We start from the raw sequence: 21,753 nt of genomic DNA on the forward strand, positions 1-21,753 counted from the left end.
GGAGGAAACACAGTCCTACTCCAGGAAGAGGTGGAGCCAAACAGTTTTGCTGAGTGAGCAATATAACAGGTACAAACAACATTGATTGACAGATATAAATAACCAATCCATCTACATTTACAGGGTAAGGGCAAAATCAGGCATGATACAACAATTCAAATCTTGAAACTTATAGTTCCAACATATAGATGGCGCCACTCGCGCCGTCACAGGTGTCAAAATGAGTTTTCTCTAGTGTAGATCAGGAATGGGCAAACTAAGGCCTAGGGGCCTTACCTCAGGCCCTCCACATTTTCCCTGTCCTCTTGGGCGCTCTCAGCCACCGTGTGTCTTGACATAAGGACAGTGCGAGCGGCCCCATCCTTGTGCCAGGAGGACAGCTTGAAGAAGGCATGCGGTGGCTGAGAGCCCTCCGGAGCACTCCCAACTGCTGCCTGTCTCGCCCTCCTCTTGGCATAATGCCAAGAGGACAGTGCAAGGATCGGGGAAGGAGGATGGGGAGGGGGATTGGAGGGGAGGATTGGGGCAGTCGCCGCGTGTCCCACCTTCCTCCCAGCATAAGGATAGGTTGAGCAGCCCCATCTTTATGCTGGGGGAACAACCTGAAGATGACCCAGGCCCTGTCCCGCCCCCAGCAGGGTGAGAACCTTCGAAGACCTTGAGTCCATGGTATCACATTTACCAGAGACATCGATCTATTATCTGACACTGCCATGACCTTTTCCTTCTCAAAATGTGTATTTCCAAAAGAGTGGCAGAAGGAATGCAAAAATTATTTTACATTAACAGATGTAAAATGTATCTGTCACTATATAAACTAAAATGAGCAATTCCAGATTTCAGCAGAAGTCCCAGCACTTGAACTTCCTTATGCCCAGATATGCCCTATAGATTCCGCTGCCACTCTCTGCAAAATGTTTGCCTGTTTTTCCAAGATGAAAGAAATCATTCTATAATGTGGGGACATTCCTCCTGATGAATCTTGTCAAGCTGTCAATGTTAGGAGAAAGGCAATGATGCCAGAAACACCCAATGCATTCTTAAGTACCTCAGTTATTCAAGGAGAGAAGATAGTTGCCCCTCTTGATTTTTAAAGAAATCAGTCCATGTAAACCTTCATTAGAGTTCATGTGATAGTGCTGTCAAATTCTATATTCCAAGGATTTTACTTCCACTATGGCAATAAGGATCAAATCACATGAGATATCCAAAGAAAATGCCTTGGTAGGTTGTGACTCTGCACATTTTTGTGTCGTTAAATTCATAGGGTTATATAGGTAAAGGTAAAGGTTTACCCTGACGTTAAGTCCAGTTGTGTCTGACTCTGGGGGTTGGTGCTCATCTCCATTTCTAAGCCCAAGAGCCGGTATTGTTCGTAGACACCTCCAAGGTCATGTGGCCGGCATGACTGCATGGAACGCTGTTACCTTCCCATCGGAGCGGTACCTATTGATCTACTCACATTGGCATGTTTTTGAACTGCTGGGTTGGCAGGAGCTGGAGCTAACAATGGGCGCTCACTCCGCTCCCCAGGTTTGAACCTGGGACCTTTTGGTCTGCAAGTTCAGCAGCTCAGCGCTTTAAGACACTGAGCCACCGGAGGCTCCCGGGTTAGGGTTATATAAGCAAGTTCTAAATGACTCCTTGAAAGGGTTCTTAATGCAGGCCTACAACAAGTAGTTAACTTTGAATAATGAAACAAAAAAGGCAAGGTAGCCTGGAGGCCATGGTGTGGTTAAGAGGAAACTGTTCCTGGATACAAGACAGAGAACATGCTGGATTGCAATCAACTTGTCACAGATTGTGCATTTCTCTACCTGGCTCCTCTCATAAAACTAATTAGCAGTGCATATTCAGCATACAGGCATTAGACTATAGGTGTCACACATCCAATTTATACAGGTGATAGCTCATTTTTCTGCATAAAATTGCGTTGTACATTTTCCATTTGCACTCACATGACTGAGGCAAAAGGCTGCTTCAAATACATCATGCAAAAATGAAAAAAAATCCAAATCAATTGCTTGGCAAATGTTTCAATGATCACCATGAATCAAAGGGGGGGGGGGGGAGAGAGAGAGATAATACACCAGTGTTAAGTAGATAAAAGATAACCATTCACAATAGTTTAGCAATTGAAATTACCATTGCAAAAGCCACACTGCTTCGGGGAAAGTGTCTAGACTATGTTGAACATGACTAAAAATAACACTTTGAAAGGCAGATTTCTACTCTTCATAGAAAAAAAATGAAAAGAAAATCACAATCCGAAAATACCTTTGCATTCCAATAGCTTCTACAGTAGTGCCTCTGGACTGATCATTCACTGTACATGATGAACTAACTGAAAGCTAGATGCAGTTTTAATGGATAAACATCAACCCAGTCTTCATGGATTTTTTTTTTTAAAAAAAACTTGTGCTGAAAGGCATTTATATGCATTCCTCAGACTTGAGAAAGAATGTAAGCACTGTAGACAGTGAATGACAACCATTCAAAAATCTGCTCAATTTAAGCTACAGCAAATTTGCAGCAAAATAAAGTGCAGGCATATCTTAACTGGAACAACTAACCCCCTATTAGTACTTTTCAAGTACTCTTGGTGCATGCCAAGATGTCAATTCACTAGAAGTGAGATGCCTCTACTAAACATGGGAGCAGATGTCTGCAATAAATATGGAGACACCCCCCACACCCACCCACCACTACACTAAACATAAGCAAACGTAATCTTGTGATCCTAAGGTTTTTTGGCCCTGAGATCCTGGGTGCACCTATACTGTAGAATTAATGTAGTGTGACACCACTTTAGATGCCATTGCTCATTATTATGGAATTGTGTGAGTTTTAGCTTGGTGAGGCCCCAGCACTCTTTGGCAGAGATGGTTAAATACCTTGTAAAGCTACACTTCCCATGATTCTATGAGTCCATAGCATTGAGCCATGGTAGTTGAAGTGGTGTCAGACTGCATTCATTTGGCAATGTAGATGAACCTTTGGAGGGGAAAGAGGATCTTAAGTCACCAGGAGTCTGGTAGACATAGCTTGGCAAGAACAAAGAAACCCCTGGACATGAAACGTTCAAAGCAATCCCAACCTTTCCATCTTAATCAAGAGAGAAAAGTGGGCTATAAAATAATATAATAACAACAACAACAACAACAATACATAACTTATTTTGAGACTGATCTTACTTCCTTTCCTATTGCTCCCAATGGGCATGAAATAGCAAAAATAGGAGGATCATCATGGGGGATGCAGGAAGTCAGCAGGGCTTAGAGCAGTGGTTTTCAACCTGGGGTCCCCAGATATTTCTGGCCTTCAACTCCTAGAAATCCTAACAGCTGGTAAACTGGCTGGGATTTCTGGGAGTTGTAGGCCAAAAACATCTGGGGACCCCAGGTTGAGAACCACTGGCTTAGAGCTTTCCAACTAAAGAATGCTCAGAATGGTAGTTTTTAAGACTGGTTTAACATGACAGTAACTTTGAGAGAAATTAATTGATAAAATACAAATGTAGTCTAAAATGTGATATATATTGAATTTACATAAAATGTTTATATTATGAAATTAAATTCCACATCTAGAACGGCAAAAGTAGAACACAAAACAACACACTCTAAATGACATATGAATGGCTCTTTTCCTTTCTTGCTTTTTTCCCCACATTTTCTTTAGCAGAGTCACTTTTTACAATAGAATACTGGCTTTGGGCTAAAATTGAATCCTGTAACCATATTACAACCTGTTTCTTGCAGGATGGAGCCTACCAGCTTGTGTATTGTATTGGCATAATTAACTTCCTAGTGCCATGGCTTTTCTCTTCCCTCCAGCTATCTATGTTCTTTCCTTCAAGGGCTAATTTAGTCATCCATTTTGTTCAGATTGCTCCTAGTACATTTTGGGAAAGATGACTCAACTTTTATATGTCAAAAAGATAGGGAATCTCCCTTAATACATCTATAATACAAAGTCTATTTCAGACTAGGACTGTCCCTTGAGTTTTTTTCCCCTTTACAAAATAGCCCACAGGCCACGTTGAAAGTCATTATGAGTTATGACATAACTTTACATACATTTGTTTTGAGATGGCAAAAAATTGACTTGGCATTTTAAGCCATAGCATTATACAGCATAAAATATCTCAAAGTCTTTTCTGTTGCAGTGGAATATAGCAGCAAATGGTTTAAGGAGCTGTCTGAGAATGTAAATGACAAAAATACTGTGGCCTTTGACTCAAAGGAAGCTCTAAATAGAGGGCCAAGCTTCTGGTTTGCTTCCTGTAAGAAACCAGCTTCCATGTGTGACAAGTTGGCTAGGATCCTGAGTTGATTCATGGAAATACATCTTCCCATCTCCTCCTTCCTCTACCAGTCCCTTGCATCCCATCCCACATAGTTGAAGAGGAGCCCGTAAGCATTGGGGAAGGTTGCATTTAGCTATTCGAGGGAAACAGAAATTTTCCTCCATAAACATTTTGCTGAATTTAATCTCAAGATCTAAGCCATTATTTTGTTTCTTCCTTGGACCCCTGACACCTGAAAATCTCAGTGGTAGCATTTATATCTCTAGATTGTTGATCAAAATGTTTAGATGTTGTCTACATTTATCCAAAAGTGCTGAGGCGAATGAAGCAAAAGATTCAAATGAGTTTATCCCTATCAAAACAGAAGGACATATTGGAAATCCCCCTCTCTCTCTTTCCAGTAGTGAGTGACCACTCATGTGATAGTCACAGGCAGGACACTTGCTCTGTTTGCCAACTTATAATCATTTTCCATGATACAACAACATCATATAATCAATGGAACAGTACAATAGGTAACACCTACATTGCAGAATTAATGCAGTTTAACATCACTTTAAGGGACATGATTCAATGCTATGGAATCATGGGAGTTGTTATTTTACAAGGTCTTTAGCCTTTCCTGCCAGAGTGCTGATATTTATTTATTTTATTTACAGTATTTATATTCCACCCTTCTCACCCCGAAGGGGACTCGGGGAAGATTACAATGCAAATATACATGGCAAACATTCAAAGCCATGAGATATACTAAATATAGACAGACACAGAGGCAATTTAACACTTTCCAGCTTCCGGATTTCATAAGGGTATGCTCGATTCCGGCCACAGGGGGAGCTGCCACTTCATTTATTACTTATTTATTTATTTACAGTATTTATATTCTGTCCTTCTCACCCCGAAGGGGACTCAGGGCGGATCACATTATACACACATAGGGCAAACATTCAGTGCCCATAAACACATCAAACAGAGACCGAGACAGACAGACACAGAGGCAAGTTAACCTTCTCCTGAGGGGATGTTCAATTCTGGCCACAGGGGGGAGCAGCTGCTTCATCATCCACTCTGACGGCACTTCCTCATTCCAGGTCGTCAATTAGTTAACCTTGCCTCCCCACTTTTTTAATAAGTGGTACCTTATTTCCTACTTGATAGATGCAACTATCTTTCGGGTTGCTAGGTCAGCAACGAGCAGGGGCTATTTTTAATTTTTAATTGACGGGTGCTCACCTTGCCACGGGCTGGCCTCGAACTCATGACCTCATGGTCAGAGTGATTTATTGCAGCTGCTCAACAGCCTGCGCCACAGCCCGGCCCCTTCATCGTCCACTTGTGACACTGAGTCCTTGATGGTAACTTCCTCATTCCTTTCCACATGCTGCTGGCAATTTTATAGTGTCATAGATTAGTTAAATTAGCCTCCCGGCATAAAGCGGTACCTAAATTTTCTAATTGACAGATGCAACTGTCTTTTGGGCTACTTAGGTCAACAGCGAGCTAGACTATTAATGGTCGGGAGCTCAATCCGACCTGGGCTTCGATCACATGACCTCTCGGTCAGTAGTGATTTATTTCAGCTTGCTACTAATCAGCTGTGCCACTGATATCGCACCAAACTAGAAATCCCAAGATTCTATAGCACTGAGCCAAGGCAGTTAAAGTGGTGTCAAACTGTATTAATTCTACAGTACAGATACCATCTTAAAAGCACATAAGACACACACACACACAATCTAAAACTTTCATTTTTACTTGCAGATCTGCAATTAACCAGGGTGTAGTGTATTTACTACATGAATTTACTATATAAAGGATATGCTTTCTTGATGTTTGAAACAAGTTTTGAATATAAACCTCTGATCCATTATAAATGATGCTGGGTCCAAAGAGCAAGCAATGCAAAAGGAATACCTCAACTAAAATAAACCAAATGACCACTGGGTTAATGCAGGCCTGTTTTCCCGCAACAGCCACTAAGAAAATAGGGAGACACTTGGAATACAAAGAAACACACCACCCAAATAATAATTCCCTGTCCAATACAAGGAGATCATCAGCCCAGCTGTTACTATACGGATGAAACAAAACAAGCTTTGAGAGCTTGAATGAATTCATAGCGACAAATGGTCATGGACAATGACAGCCGATCCCCTGTGGCTTAATCTTTCTTCCAATACACCCTTTCTCCTAACCTCTCAATTCATGTCCTGAACAGGAATTGTGCAGCACTACCTTTAGAAAGTATTGTATGCTTGGTAAAACTCCCAAATAATAAGCTGGCTGGACCAGATAGACCAACTAGTCCAAAATCTGACCAAGATGCTGGACGATGCATTCAGCATTCCTGTCATAGATTAACCTACACATTTCAGGACACAAGAGTTTTCAATTAGACAGGACTATTTCAAAGCAACAAGCTCAAAGTATCCAGAAATTCTACATTTTGGATTTTTTTTTTGTAAATCCCAAATAATTTATCTAGGTAGATATCAAGCTGCAGTACACATTCTGTCCTCCCTAGTTGCTTTTCTTTTGAGTCTTGTCCCTTTTGTGTAAGTGTAATATCCTGTTTTGATTATTTATCAATGAGGCACATAATTGGTTTTGAGTGCTATGCTGATGACAGTGACAGCAGATCTGTCATGAAGATGAAGTTCTTTGGTTATGGATCATTGCAACAGACAACAACTCTCTTGCTTGTTACTGTATTTTCTCTTTGGGTGGTTCTACATTGTAGAATTAATGCAGTTTGACACTACATTAACTGCAATGGCCCATTGCTATGGAATCATGGTAATTGTAGTTTTAGATCTTCTCTGGCAAAGAGTGTTGATGCCTCACTAAACTACAACTCTCAAGATCCCATAGAATTGAGCCATGGCAGTTAAAGTGGTCTCAAACTGCACTGATTTTAGGTGTGCCACGTGAATGCTAAAGGTGATAGATCATGCTCATATTTTCTGCAGCAGTAATCCATTTTATCTCTTATACATTTTATTTTTAATTCATGTTCATTAAGTATCATATTCATAAAACATCAAGTGAAAAATAAAAAAGCAGATATCTACCAACAACATAAACAACAGGCTAGTACAAGCATTTCCATAGAGAAAGTGAGGAAAAAAATAAAGAAAGAAAAAAAAAGAGGAAAGAAAAAAACAAACAAAAAGGAAATCAAGAGAAAAAGCAGACTTCTTGGTTGTCTACTAGTGAAGTACATTTTAAGTATATAAAGCTACCACTACTTTTATATACTTTATACACCCTTAAATTATTTCATTATGAAGGAAAGTATGTTTGCGAAGTCCACAAAATATATTTTATTTCCACTCTCTCTCAAAATATAAGAAATGACTTCTAGTCCTCTGTAAAATTGTCTGCTGTCTTTTCTTTTACAACATGGTTGGTCTATCAATTTCTGCCATTTCAAATATTTTTGTAACCAACTATTTACTGGAGGAGCTTCATGGTCTTCTACAATTGTGCATAGAGTACTCTCCACTGTGATCATATATAACAAAATCTTTCCTCCTTGTTTTTTCTTTACTTGACATTTTAGCAATCATAATAGAAAAACCTCTGACATAAATGGTAATTCAGATTTAAGTACCCTTTTTATTTCTCCATGAATTTGCTTCCATTTTTTACACTCCCAGCATTTATTATTACAACCTTTATACATTTTTGCTAACTTTACTGATGTCGGATGGCACCAAAATATCATTTTATAAACATTCTTTTTCAAATCACTGCAAAGTCATTATGCACTTTAGACTGTGTTGCCATTCCACTCCATTTCTAAATGCTCACAGAAACAAAAGTAAGCCCATTAAAAGAAATTGCTTCCCTTCTGTGTTTTCCTTTAAGTACAGATAATGAAGGTGAACAAGTTAGAGCAGGTTATATTCTTAAGACATTTCTACAATTTTCCATCTCATATATTTGATATCAACATTTAACCAAAGTAAATATAATTATGGCATGCAGTCGCACTACCAGTATTTTATACTTTATTCACATAGCTTTTTTAGCCCACAGGTAGAAAAACAGTGGTTCTTATCTGATCAAACTTGGGCATGTGAAAGGTTTACAAATGTCATTGTCCACTGGCCTTTTCCCACTCTACTTTCAAAAATGGCCCATTCCATACTCTTGAAAGCTTCTCAATAGTGTAATGAGGTAGTTATTTCAAATGTCTCTTACAGCATGTCATCTTTGGGGTTAGTCAACAGCATTACTCCCTGCTTATGAATTTGGCGTAATCCCAGCACTGAATCCTGGACTAGTTGAAGTTTTAGTTTCTTTACAAAGATAGTTTTTGTATTTGCCTATCCCAAATTCATGTTTTACAGATGTAGTGGAATATAATGATATTGAGTAGTCATATTGAGCGGGAAAATTGCAATTATAGTCTTGTGATTTTAAAAGATTTGCAATTTACTCTCTACAGTCTGTCAACCCCTGACACTATTGGGCATTTTAGCTTTTGTAATATATTATATACTTCATGATGTTATGCATTTATTCTGTTTTAAATTGTAAAACACCTGGAGATACTTTGTCTACAGAGTGTTTAAGAATTCAGCAAACAAAAGAAAATAGTCCCACATTTTTAAAGGCACTTGGTGGAGAAGCTGGTTTCAGAAATCCAGTTTTTAAAACACACAAATAGGCAGTTGCTGTTTATCAGAGCTGGATAAACTTGTGACAAAATCCTTTCTGTTCCTTTTGCAGAGACACTGTAGTTTCAATAGTGGAACAATGAAAACCATGTGTTAGTAAAACAAGCCCACCCACCCCAAAAGTGCCTTAAAATGCTGAATGGGTTCCAAAGGAATCAGGCACTTATGAGTCACTGTATTGTAGGAAACGATTAATTGATTTTTAAAGCTGAATCTGCCCTGGAGATGCATGTACTCTCTTCACAACTACCATTGTAATACATGGAGAAACACAATTCAGATTGTCCAGACCTGGATGTATCAAAAAACATAAACCACTCTAATAGATAACACATACCTCTAACAATACATAGCATGACTTTCAGACATTGCCAGAGACACACAGGGGAAGGCTATTTGGAAAAAAGAGGATAAAAGGAGAACCCAGTTTGTTTAAGCGAATGTGTGTGAATGTGTGTGTGTGTGTGTGTGTGTATGTGTATGTATGTATATATGTGTGTGTGTGTGTGTGTTTTTGTATTATATATATATATATATATATATATATATATATATATATATATATATGAGACTAAAGGTAAAGTTTTCCCCTGACATTAAGTCTAGTTGTGTCCAACTCTGGGGGCTGGTGCTCATCTCCATTTCTAAGCTGAAGAGCCGGTGTTGTCTGTAGACACCTCCAAGGTCATGTGGCCAGGATGACTGCATGAAGTGCCATCACTTTCCCACTGGAGTGGTACCTGTTGATCTACTCACATTTGCATGTTTTCAAACAGCTAGTTTGCCAGAAGTGGGGGTAACAGAAGGAGCTCAACCCGCTCCCTGGATTTGAACTGCTGACCTTTTGGTCAGCCAGTTCAGCATCTCAGTGGTTTAATCCCCTGCGCCACCGGGGTCTATATAGCTAGATCATTTAAACAGAATAGCAGTGCTGGCATTCTGTAAAAGGACCAAGAAATCTACCAATATAGCTTTGCAGCAGCAAGATTGACCATAGCTAAAGACTGGAAAGGGGGAAAAGGCCTAACTAAAAAGGATTTGAGGGAAAGAATGCAGGAATATATGCTAATGGCTAAACTAACCAATAATAAGAGGAACAAAAGTAATGAGGACTTTTTAGATAAATGGAATTTTGCCATGACATATCTGAACAGAGAGTCAGTAACATAGATGAGCTCCATTAGGAATTTAGGATTACTATGAATAGGTATAGATAAATTGGCTTAAAGGCTTCATAGTGCTTCAATGTTGGAAGTCATGGTGAAGGGTACACGGATGTAGGGAAGAGGTTTTATTTTGTGTGGGATAGGGGTTTTGGGTGTGTGTATGGTCTGTCATGTGTAATATATCATGTGCTGTTTGAATGTTAGGGTGAACTCTTATATTTAATTTTTTAAAAAAGAGTAGAAAGTTTAGACTGAAAATAGTGGATAACATGTAGAAATAGTAAGTCTATATATTTTAAGTTAAGTCACTTATAATAATATGTACTCAATGTCAGAATTAACTGGTTGATTGACTAAAGTAGATAGGCATGTATACATCAAAATTATTGTTACCTGATTATATCGGCTATGATTTGTTGCTCTATTAAGTACCATAACTATTATAAACTGTTTACACACATAAAAAACAGAATAGCAGTGCTGGCATTCTGTAAACAGAAGTACACCATCATGGGGAAAAGATTGTGATTAGGTAACTTATGTACTTGCTTGCTGTGCTGCCCATGTGATAACTCTTCACAGACAATTTCAAGGCCCTTGTGGTCTTTTTTAATGGTTTGTTATCTTGAAAATAGATCTGGATTGGACAGTCCTTCAAATAGAGGACACTTTCAAACAGAGGATTGTCCTCTGCAAAACAGAAAACATTACTACCCCAATAACAGGCAAAAGAAACACAAAATAAACTTATTAATCTGCTGGCAATAAAAACTGCCAGTCATGAAACAGGCTGCCATACATATATCACCATCATCATTTGCTGAGTATAGTTGCAATAGTCTTGAGTGTGCCTGAGGCTGAAGTCTTGGAGGAAGCAATTTTTATGATTAAGCCAAAGGAGGCTTTCCCGAAGAAATATCAAGAACTAGAATCATTTCACAGCATCTCAATGGAAGTGCTAATTTAAGAATATGCATTAGAACGTGTGCTTTAGATGTGACTAGGAGATCACAGAATTGTTCTGTTTTCCAAAAACCAGTTCTGGAATATAAATTGATGACTCCCTTCCATGAAGCCTTCTCATGTGAATGACAAAAGCTTTCTGAATGCAGCAAGGACTGGACATCAGATTTGTTTTTTTTAAAAAAAGGAGATAAAAGTCTTTGCTTATCCACTGCATCTCACCTCCAAAATCTATCAATAGATTTTGCTTGCCCTTGATTTATTAAATAGCAATCGATACAATTTTGTGGGGTTATTTTTAGTCACAAGGTGGCCCTATTTTTTCCCTGTCGATTTTGTCACATTTGTAGCATTCTTTTTCACTCAGGTGTTAGCTTTTAAGCCAGTTTACTATCATTGACTTTCAGGGGATTAAATTAGCTTAAATCAAGTACTTTGCCTTAACTGAGTGGTAAACTCATGTTCTACTCTTTTTCTCTTTATGTTTTTACATGTACACAGGGTGGTGACAGACAGGAAGCACAGCTCAGTGGCAGAAAGCATGATTCACCCAGTAAGATCCCATGTTTGATCTCCAAAATCTCCAGCTAAAAGGATTCTGAATACTCAACAAAGGGCTCTTCCACACAGCCTTGTAACCCATAATATCAAGGCAGAATAACCCAAAAAATCTGCTTTGAACTGGATCATCTGAGGGCCCTTCCACACAGCCCTATATCCCAGAATATCAAGGTAGAAAATATCCCACAATATATCCCAGAATATCAAGGTAGAAAATATCCCACAAAAAGCCCACAATATCGGCTTTGAATTGGGTTATCTAACTCCACACTGTCATATATTCCAGTTCAAAGCAGATAATGTGGTATTTTCTGCCTTGATATTTTGGATTATAGGGCTGTGTGGAAGGGCCCTGAGTCTATATATCCTAGTTCAAAGCAGATCATGTGGGATTTTATTCAGCTGTGTGGAAGGGGCCACAGATATTCAAGACTCAGGAGCCAGGAAAACCACCATCAGCCAGATCAGACTGCCCTAAACAAGATGGACTAGTCTTCCAACTGCATCAAGAGGTGCCAATCATTCAAATTCATCCATACCCTCCAAAAGTCCCCTTCAGCTCATGGTTATTGGATTCCTTCAACTTGACTCCGACTTCAGATGGTTATATCATGGGGTTCTATTGGCAATATTTATTCTGAAGAGTTTTGCCATTATGATTATTATTACTGTTATATTATTATTATTTACTTTATTTGTATCCCGTCTTTCTCTCCGTAAGAACTCAAGGCAGCTAACAACGACATGGTAGACACAATACAATAGAATTTAAAAGCAAAGCAAATACATATACATAGCAATATAAAATTAAAAACAATTAAATATTTGTGTCTTGATTGTGAAAGTTAAAATACAATAATATTACATTAAAAAACTACATTTGTCATTGCCTCTTAGGATGAAGGAGTGTGACAGGCCCAAGGTCATGTACTGACATTTCATGGTCGAGCAAGTATTCAGATCCCGGTCTTCAGCAATCGGAGGTCCCTTCCACACAGCTATATAAAATCCACATTGAAATGGATTATATGATAATGTGGACTCAGATAACACAGTTCAAAGCAGATATTGTGGATGATCTGCCTTGATATTTTGGGTTATATGGCTGCGTGGAAGGCCCTCTAGTCCAATATTCAGACTCCTACATGACACTGGCTTGCTCAGTAAGAGCGGGGGCCGTTCCACATAGCCCTGTATCCCAGAATATCAAGGCATAAAATCTCACAATATCTGCTTTGAACTGGGTTATCTGAGTCCACACTCAGATAATGTCGGATTTTCTGCCTTGATATTCTGGGATATAAGGTTGTGTGGAAGGGCCCTTAGGGCCATTTAACCCAGAATATCAAGGCAGTTAATCCACGATATCTGCTTTGAACTGGATTATCTGACTCCACACTGTCATATAATCCAGTTCAATGTGGATTTCATACAGCTGTGTGGAAGGGGCCTTACTTGTAAGTAATCATGCTCAGTGCTGGGATGTTTTAATAGATCAAGATCTGAGAGACCTTCAATTAAAAACTGTCCAACTCAGTAAGAGATTGCATTGTCTGCGGTTGCTAATGCTGTCTTTGCCCCCCATTTATTTTGGTCAGTGTTAACTCTTACTTCAACATAACCCAACAGATTGCTACTGAACAAGTTATCTCTCCTGATTTGTCCACACTACAGCACAGAAAGGTCTTAGACTTTGCCACTTCTCATAACAGCCTCATACAGCAGGCAATATTTTGTAGATGGCAAGCCAAAGTACCTAGCAACTCAACAGCAACCAATGAATTATGTCTGGACAGACATTTGAATCCACACCAGCTCAATATCTCAAAATCATAGTATGCCTTTTGTCAACATTACTTTTGCAGAATCTATTCATCATTTAATTTCCTCTATTTCCTTTCTTGTATAACATGAAGGATTTACAAGACATTCATTACAATGTGTGTATGAGGGGATGGGAATGGAAAAGGGCAAAACTGTCAGGAAGTTGTAATGTGATTCAAGCTCCTCCAGTTATAATGTACAAATATCACCGGCACTGCTATCAACATATCCTACCCAGTTAATGAATGTATATAATGTTTGACCTCCCATCATCACCTGACTCTCCGGCCAAACCTTTCTGTGAACTGCGTTGATCTGATATTCTTTGCTACTTCCTTATGCTCAAATGGGCTAATAATAGCTCCATGGCAGGAGAGAACTGAATGAATGTCATTCCTATCAATATGTCCTACAATCTTTCAGGTTTAGAAAGGTCGTTGGCAGAAGTGGAGCCATTTGGCTTCAGTTTTACCAAACAGAAGGAAGAGCAAAAAGCAAAGTTTTCAAAAAATCTATTTTTTGAGAGTTTCACTTGGGTAGGTAAAGGGTAAAGTAGACAGAGGCATCCAAGTAACCTGATTCCTTAACAAAACATGTAGACCAAAACTAATTTGCTGTGATTATCAAGGTGACAGAGGACTATGTACTTACAACAGGAAGTGTCAATAGCATTTCTTTTCATTGGCAGCCAAATTATATCATCTGTTTCAGCATCCACCTGAGTCTCAATCTCCCTCCTTATTCTTATTTACCCTGTTCTGGCTGAAGAGTAACATTTCCCCCTGCGATCATACTCAGCTACTATTCATTCAGAAATGTGTGGTTGATCAGAAACATATTTCCTATGCTATTCCTCCAATGGAGTTCTCATTATTTCCCTTTGTTAAAAATCGTGTTAGATTCTCATCCCACATATTACTTAGTTATGAAAAGCCCAGTTAGTGATTCCAGAGAGCATGGGCTTGCAGTTTCCTGATCTTCATTTATATAACAAAGATTATGACAGTAGTCAGAATCATTTGCTACTTTTCCTTAAATGAATTGGTCTGTGGTTAACCTCTCACTTGAAAACAAAGTGAGGGTTATAGTAAGGGGGGAGGGTGGCAAATGAAGGTATTGCTCCCCAATAATAGTTCTAGGACTCCCATAAAATTTTCATTTACTCCTCCATTTCTAACATTGTATCAACATAAAACTTCAACTGACCAAGTTAAAATCCAGTGTAAGCCTTCTAAAGCTGGGTCTACACTGCCCTATATCCCAGGATCTGATCCCAGATTATCTTCTTATCCCAGAGTATCTGGTAGTATAGGCTCATATAATCCAAAACTGATAATCTGGGATCAGATCCTGGGATATAGGGCAGTGCAGATCCAGCCCAACAAAAGGAGTAGGCAAATTTACTAAGGAATGTGAACCAGAAAAAAGGAGTCAGGGATGAATTTTTTCAATGTCTCACTCTCTGCAATAATAGAAATTTGAGGAATGAAGGAAAATTTCATGTGCAGGGACATAATTCTTATTTGGAGGGACAATGTCCTGACTTACTGATGGAATGTTAATGTATCTGTCAGAATGTCATGTTTAGGTTCGTTCAATGAACATAAATTGAACTGCAAAATGTACCACTGTATGCTGGAAGGACACTTTAGCACGCACCCTAGAAGTCACACATCTGTGAGAGGTCCGTCACTGATTTGATGAGATGCAGATAGCATCTTTAGCCTGCAAACATCTACATGCTTCCAAAACATCCAATTCATCTCAATGAGACTAATTTGCAAATTCAATGCTCAAGGGTTCTGTTGGACCTTGGATCTAAGATACAAGGAGTTTAAAAAAAATCTGTATTTTGTCAGGGACTTATTGCTTGACCTTTGGAACATTATTTATGATATCTAAGACTCAGTTTATTCCTCTATCTATCTATCTATCTATCTATCTATCTATCTATCTATCTATCTATCTATCTATCTATCTATATATCTTGTATACTAATGAACAACTTCACATATTGGTTTGCAAGGACAAATCAAGAGATAATTTACATCAAATATTAAACATGCCTTAGGACAGAGAAGAACAATAACTAGATTTTATTTATTTGTGTGCGTGCGTGCATGTGTGTGTGTAAACAGATCCTCTCCAAGGTCTGTGATGACAACAGAGTATTAAGCACATGATTCGTAAAGCCTTTTAAAATTATCTTTCAGGGCTTTAAAAAAATTAAAACCTATGTGGTAGCTTTTGGGGATGGCTGGGCATTGTTTACATGCAATGTACAAATCCAATCATTTAGCATTACAAGCTTACAGGAACACAAAAGACTGGATTCTGAAGGAGCTAGAGCTCTTGGTCAACAAATTATGAGGAATTCACTGAACAAGGCAGTGGGGAGGAGGAGGCAAGAAAAAGAAAGTGAACTGAACTTAGCATGAAGCATGTTATGCTGTTGTCAGACATCAAATGCTGCACTGGGAAGGAGGCTTATGGCCGGGGCTGCTCCAGCAGAGACACAGAAGCTTGCATGCCGTAATTGGTCCTCGCAGTAGTGCCAACACAGCAGGCAACTGGGCTAGCATAACCTTTACTCAGATCTCCTGGAGAGTGAGCAAGAGATGGCTTGGCTGCTTCTTCACCCCAGCAGGTGCAGGAGCCTCAGCCTCAGCCCCTGCCCCCAATCCCTCCCCCCGCCCCCCCCCCCCCCGGGCAGTCACCTTCGAAGAATAAAGGAACATGTAGAAGGAGAAGGTGACACTGAAGGAGATTCAAGAGCCCTTCTGTACTCTGGAAACACATCTCTCCTTCTCCTTTTTTTCTGTTTTGACTCTGTGGCAGGTTAGGTTTATAGGGTTGGAGGAGGAGGAGCAGCCCCCCATGGCAATAGTTGCAGTTACATAAGAAACAGTGGAGTGATGTGTGCGATAGTGGGAGGAGAAGCAGCCAAGTGAGAACTGGGATAATTTGACTACAGTAGAGACTTTTGTCCCTTGCCAACTTGATCCCTGTCCAGGTTCTAGTACACCAAGGGCAGATGGACTAAGGCTGCATTCTCTCTCCCTTCCTAGCTGTTGAAATTTCTGCTTCATTCCTCCAAATCATCTCCTTTAGCCTGTGGTGGCCTTGTCTGTCTCTCTTGTGCTTCTCCCCCCTTGTGTCCTTCCTTTCTCTCAGCTCCTGCTGCATTCAGCTACTGCAGGGGACTCCTTTCTCCAGCCAGCCAGTTTCCCACTGTCAGGCTTGGCCCAAGGAGCGCCAGATGGAAAAGCTGGGTTGACTTTGCAACAAGGCAGACCCCACTCTTGGGCTGGGGAAGTAGCTGCTTCAGGGAACCAATTTTTTTTTTTACGGCAACAAAAATGGGTGGTACTAAATCAATAATTATTATTATGTTTTTAATCTTACGGGGTGAAACATGTATGGGATTTACATATTCCTTTATTTTCCAGTCTCCAAACAAGCTGGCTAGACATTCATTCTAGATTGCAGAATGGATGCAGTTTGACATTACTTTAACCACCAGTGCTGACTGCTATGGAATCCTGGAAGTTGTAGATTTAGAAGCTTTTTTGCCTTCTCTGCCAGTGAGTCTCCAAATTACAAAAGATCCCATATTATTAAGCCATTGTAATTAAAGTGATGTCCAGCTGCATTCATTCTACAGCAGAGACGCACTCATGGAGACTCCATCACCTTGTCTTGATGGAGTGACAGAGGTCCCATTAGCCTCTTCTGCCTCAGGCTACAAAATAACTTGGGTCAGGTCCTGTTTCCCTCTCAGACAGATTCATTCTCCTTGAAGCTTACAGGGACAATGACTAAGAGCCAAAAAGGAACAACCTCAGACACTGTTTACAGAAAATGGAATAGACCAGTCAACCATGGTGCAGAAATCTCTCTCTAGATCTCTGCAAACTCTTGGTCCACAAACAAGCAGGATAATTTCCCTTTGTGTCTGTGTGGTGGTGGTGGTGGTGCTTTCTATTTTTAAAGCTCTTCCATAGAAAGGTTTGCCCTGCAGTATTAAGTGTGACTTGAGATCTCAACCTCTTCTCTTTCCTCTTCTGTAATGTTCCTTTTTTGTTTTGGGTTGGGGCTTTCTGTGACTACTAATAGCCCCAGAGCTCTTTCATGGCCTTCTTGCCAGCCTTAGGAGAAGTTTGTGTTTCAGTATGAAGTGTGCCTTAAGGTCTCAACCTTGCCCCCTCTGGGCCCTTCCAGACAGGCCCTATATCCCAGGTCCTGATCCCAGGTTTTCTATTTTAAACTGGATTATATGAGTCCACACTGCCAAATAATCTGGGATGAACAGAAAACATGGGATCAGATCCTGGGATATAGGGCCTGTTTGGAAAGGCCCTCACTCTCCCCTTTCCAAATCCTTGATGTTTCTATAAAATGTGTCCATAGGTCTCAACGTCTCTCCTTTCCTCCTCCATCTCTTCTTGATGTCTTCTGGGACTTTCTGTGGCTACTAGTAACCCTAGAGCTCTTCCATGGGTTCTCCTGCTAACTGCAGGGAAAGTTTGTGCTGCAGTCTCCAAGTGTACCTAGAAGCCTCAACCTCACTCCTTCCTTCCTCCATCTCCTTGATGTTCCTTTCTTGCTGTATGCTGGGACTTCCTATAGTAGCCTCAGAGCTCTTCCATGACCCTCCAGCCGACATCAGAGAAAGTTTATGAAATGTGCCTGAGTCTCAACCTCTCTTCCCCCTTTCCTCATCCTTGAGGTTTCTCTCAAGTGTGCCTGAAGATCTCACCCTCTCTCCTTACCTTCCCCATCTCCTTGGTATTCCTTTTTTACTATGAGGGGGATTTCTGCTGTCTGTGTTTACCAGTAGCTTCAGAGCTCTTCTATGGCCAACCACAGGGAAAGTTTGTGCTGCAGTATAAAGTGTGCCTTAAGGTCTCATCCTTGATGTTTCAATCCAATGTGCCTGAAGGTGTCTCAACCTATATTGAGCATGTCTGAAGATGGTAACCTTTCTCTCTCATTCATTTCCTCATGCTTGATGTTTCCCTCAAGTGTGCCTGAAGGTCTCAACTTCTCTCCTTACCTTCCCCGTCTTCTTGATTTTTCTTTCTAGCTATGTGAGGGGGATTTCTGTGGCTACTAGTAGCTTCAGATCTCTTCTATAACCAACCTTGGGGAAAGTTTGTGCTGCACTATGAAGTGTGCCTTAACATCTCATCATTGATGTTTCTATCCAATGTCTCAACCTATATTTGGTATCCTCTCTCTCTTTTTCTGAGCATGCCTGAAGATGGTAATCTCTCTCTTTTTTTCCTTTCCTCATGCTTGATGTGCTTGAATGTCCTAACCTATCTTTCCTTTCCTCTTCAATTTCCTCGATGTTCTGCTGATTGTGTGTGTCTATTCTGCTCCTCCTGGGTTCCTTTGGCAGCCCTGCCTCCCCACATTGCCCCCAAACACCTCCCCATATTGGTAACCTTTCTCTCTCATTCATTTCCTCATGCTTGATGTTTCTGTCAAGTGTGGGTGAAGGTCTCAACCTATGTCCTTACCTTCCCCATCTCCTTGATATTCCTTTCTTACTATGTGAGGAGGCTTTCTGCTGTCTGGCTACCAGAGCTCTTTTATGGCCAACCCCAGGGAAAGTTTGTGCTGCAGCATGAAGTGAACCTTAATGTCTCATTCTTTATGTTTCTATCCAATGTGCCTGAAGGTATTTCAACCTGTATCCTCTCTCTCCTTTTCTGAGTGTTACTGAAGATGGTAACCTCTCTCTCTCTCTTTCCTTTCCTTGTACTTTGACTGCTTGAAAGTTCTGCTGGCTGTGTGTGTTTATCTTCTTCCTCCTGTTCTTCTTTTGCAGCCTGCTTCCCTCCATTGCTCTGAAACACCTCCCCAAATTGGTAACCTCTCTCTCTCTCTCTCTCTCATTCATTTCCTCATGCATGATGTTTCCCTCAAGTGTGTTTGAAGGTCCCAACCTATCTCTCCTTTCCTTTTCGGTGTCTGGATGTGCTGCTGGTTGTGTGTGTTTATCCTCCTCCTCATGGGCACCTTTGGTAACAGAAACACCTCCCCAAATTGGTAACCTCTTTCTCTCTCTCTCATTCATTTCCTCATGCTTGATGTCTCCCTCAAGTATGTCTGAAGGTCCCAACCTATCTCTCCTTTCCTCCTCGGTGCCCTCAATGTTCTGCTTGTTGTGTGTGCTTATCCTCCTCCTCATGGGCTCTTTTGGTAGCCCAAACACTTCCCCAGATTGGTAACCCACCTCTCTCTCATTCATTTCCTCATGCTTGATGTTTCCCTCAAGTGTGCTCAAAGGTCCCAACCTATCTTTCCTTTCCTCCTCGGTGCCTTAAATGTGCTGCTGGTTTTGTGTGTTCATTCTCCTCCTGGGCTCCTTTGGTAACCCAAACACCCCCCCCCCCCCGATTGGTAACCCTTCCCCCTCTCTCATTCATTTCCTCATGCTTGATGTTTTCCTCAAGTGTGCTCGAAGGTCCCAACCTATCTCTCGTTTACTCCTCGGTGTTCTCGATGTGCTGCTGGCATGTGTGTGTTTATCCTCCTCCTCCTCGTGTGCTCCTTTGGTAGCCCACCCGCCCCCCCCCCCCCCAGATTGGTAACCTCTCTCTCTCTCATTCATTTCCTCATGCTTGATGTTTCCCTCAAGTATACCTGAAGGTCCCAACCTATCTTTTCTTTCCTCCTCCGTGTCCTCGGTGTCCTGCTGGTTGTATGTGTCTATCCTCCTCCTCGTGGGCTCCTTTGGCAGCCCTGCCTCCCTCCATTGCCCCCCAAGCACCCCCCCTCCCAAGTCCCCCAAATCCCCGGGCGTTCGGCCTGCCTGACCTTCTGCTGGCGGCGGGCCATGTCGGTGGGCTGCTTGGCGTTGAAGGGGTAGGCGATGCAGCGCATGACGAAGACGTAGAGCTGCAGCTTCTTCTTCCTCTCCTCCTCCTCCTTCTGCAGCCGCTCCAGCTCCTCTTTCTCCTTCTCGCTCACCACCGAGGGGCTGGGGCTGGAGGGCCGGGCGCCGCTGCCGCTCCGGCTGCTGGGCTGGAGACCCCCGCTGCTGCCCCCGCTGCCCCCGCCGCCGCCCCCGCTGCCCCCTCCGCCGCCCCCGCTGCCCCCGCCGCCCGAGCTCTCGCTGGTGCGGCTCGGGGACAGGCGGGCTCCCGAGGCGGCAGGCGCCAGGGCTTCCTTCCCGCTCTCTTCCTCCACGATCTCATCGGACTCCTCTTCGCTGGACGACGGGTCCAACATCGCGGCGGCGGCGGTGAGGAGCGAGGGCTCTTCTCCTTTCCTTCGCCTGGCCTAGAAGCCACCTCTCCGCCCAACTTCAGCCCAAAGGAGGACGAGAGCCGAGCCTAGAGATCGAGGCCTTCCTTTACGAGCCCCCCAAGAAGAGACGAGGCCAAGAAAATAATACTAAAAGGCTCGCTCTTCAGGCCCCGCGGTGGTCCTTCCTTCCAGCAATTCAGAGCCCGCTCTCCAAGATCAGGAGCTGCTCTGCTGCTGTCCAAGGTGCTGAAAGGGAGCCGCCAACTGCAGAGGCTTCGAGAGAGACACACACACAGAGCGATTGCGGCCAAAGCCCTAGCACTGCCCGCCCCCCTCTGCCTGCGCATGCCCAGACGCCGTCCTCCTCCCCCTCCCTCCTCCCTCGCTCCTCCTTCCCGCACAGGTCTGCTCGGGAAAGTGACGCCTCTGCCCTGAACCATCGCCGATTTACCCCGCCTCGCTTTCCCATTGGACGGCGCCCAGGCTGCCCGCCCCGCCTCCTCCCCATTGACGGCTTTGCTCTCGCTTTCCTTTCCTCGAAGGTTACACAAAGGCGGAGCGAAGGGGTCGGGGAAGAGGAAGGGTAAAGCCACCCCGGTGGGAAGGCGAGTCACACGGCACTTGGCAGTGATTCCCAAACGCGAATGCTCCACGTTTTCGTGTGTACTACAACTCCCAGAAGCCTCAGCTGCCTCGGCCAATGAGCAGGGATTCTGGGAGATGAAGTCCTAAACACCTGAAAGACCAGAGTTTGGGAAACAGGGCACTGTTGCTGTTGTTTATTCGTTCAGTCATGGAGCCTCCGGTGGCCTAGGGGATAAAAGCCTCGTGACTTGAAGGTTGGGTTGCTGACCTGAAAGCTGCCAGGTTCGAATCCCACCCGGGGAGAGTGCGGATGAGCTCCCTCTATCAGCTCCAGCTCCATGCGGGGACATGAGAGAAGCCTCCCACAAGGATGGTAAAAACATCAAAACATCCGGGCGTCCCC

General features: G+C 42.1%; 1 protein-coding gene across 18 annotated transcripts in view; it reads right to left on the bottom strand.

Moving 5' to 3' along the window:
- The window catches only part of cadps (calcium dependent secretion activator), a 445,008-nt gene extending 423,900 nt beyond the window's left edge, over window positions 1–21,108 (bottom strand). For 10 of the 18 annotated variants that reach the window (XM_062969676.1, XM_062969674.1, XM_062969672.1 and 7 more), the window contains exon 1: window positions 20,334–21,107. In XM_062969676.1, coding sequence (XP_062825746.1) covers window positions 20,334–20,747 — 414 coding nt within the window. In that variant the 5' untranslated portion in view covers window positions 20,748–21,107. Of the gene's footprint in view, window positions 1–20,333 lie in introns of all 18 variants that reach the window. The other 8 variants (XM_062969673.1, XM_062969667.1, XM_062969665.1 and 5 more) reach the window with 3 other exon arrangements.
- Between the last annotated feature and the right edge of the window lie 645 nt (window positions 21,109–21,753).

This window comes from Anolis carolinensis, chromosome 2 (genome assembly GCF_035594765.1).
Source record: "Anolis carolinensis isolate JA03-04 chromosome 2, rAnoCar3.1.pri, whole genome shotgun sequence".
NCBI classification, from domain to species: Eukaryota; Metazoa; Chordata; class Lepidosauria; order Squamata; family Dactyloidae; genus Anolis; species Anolis carolinensis.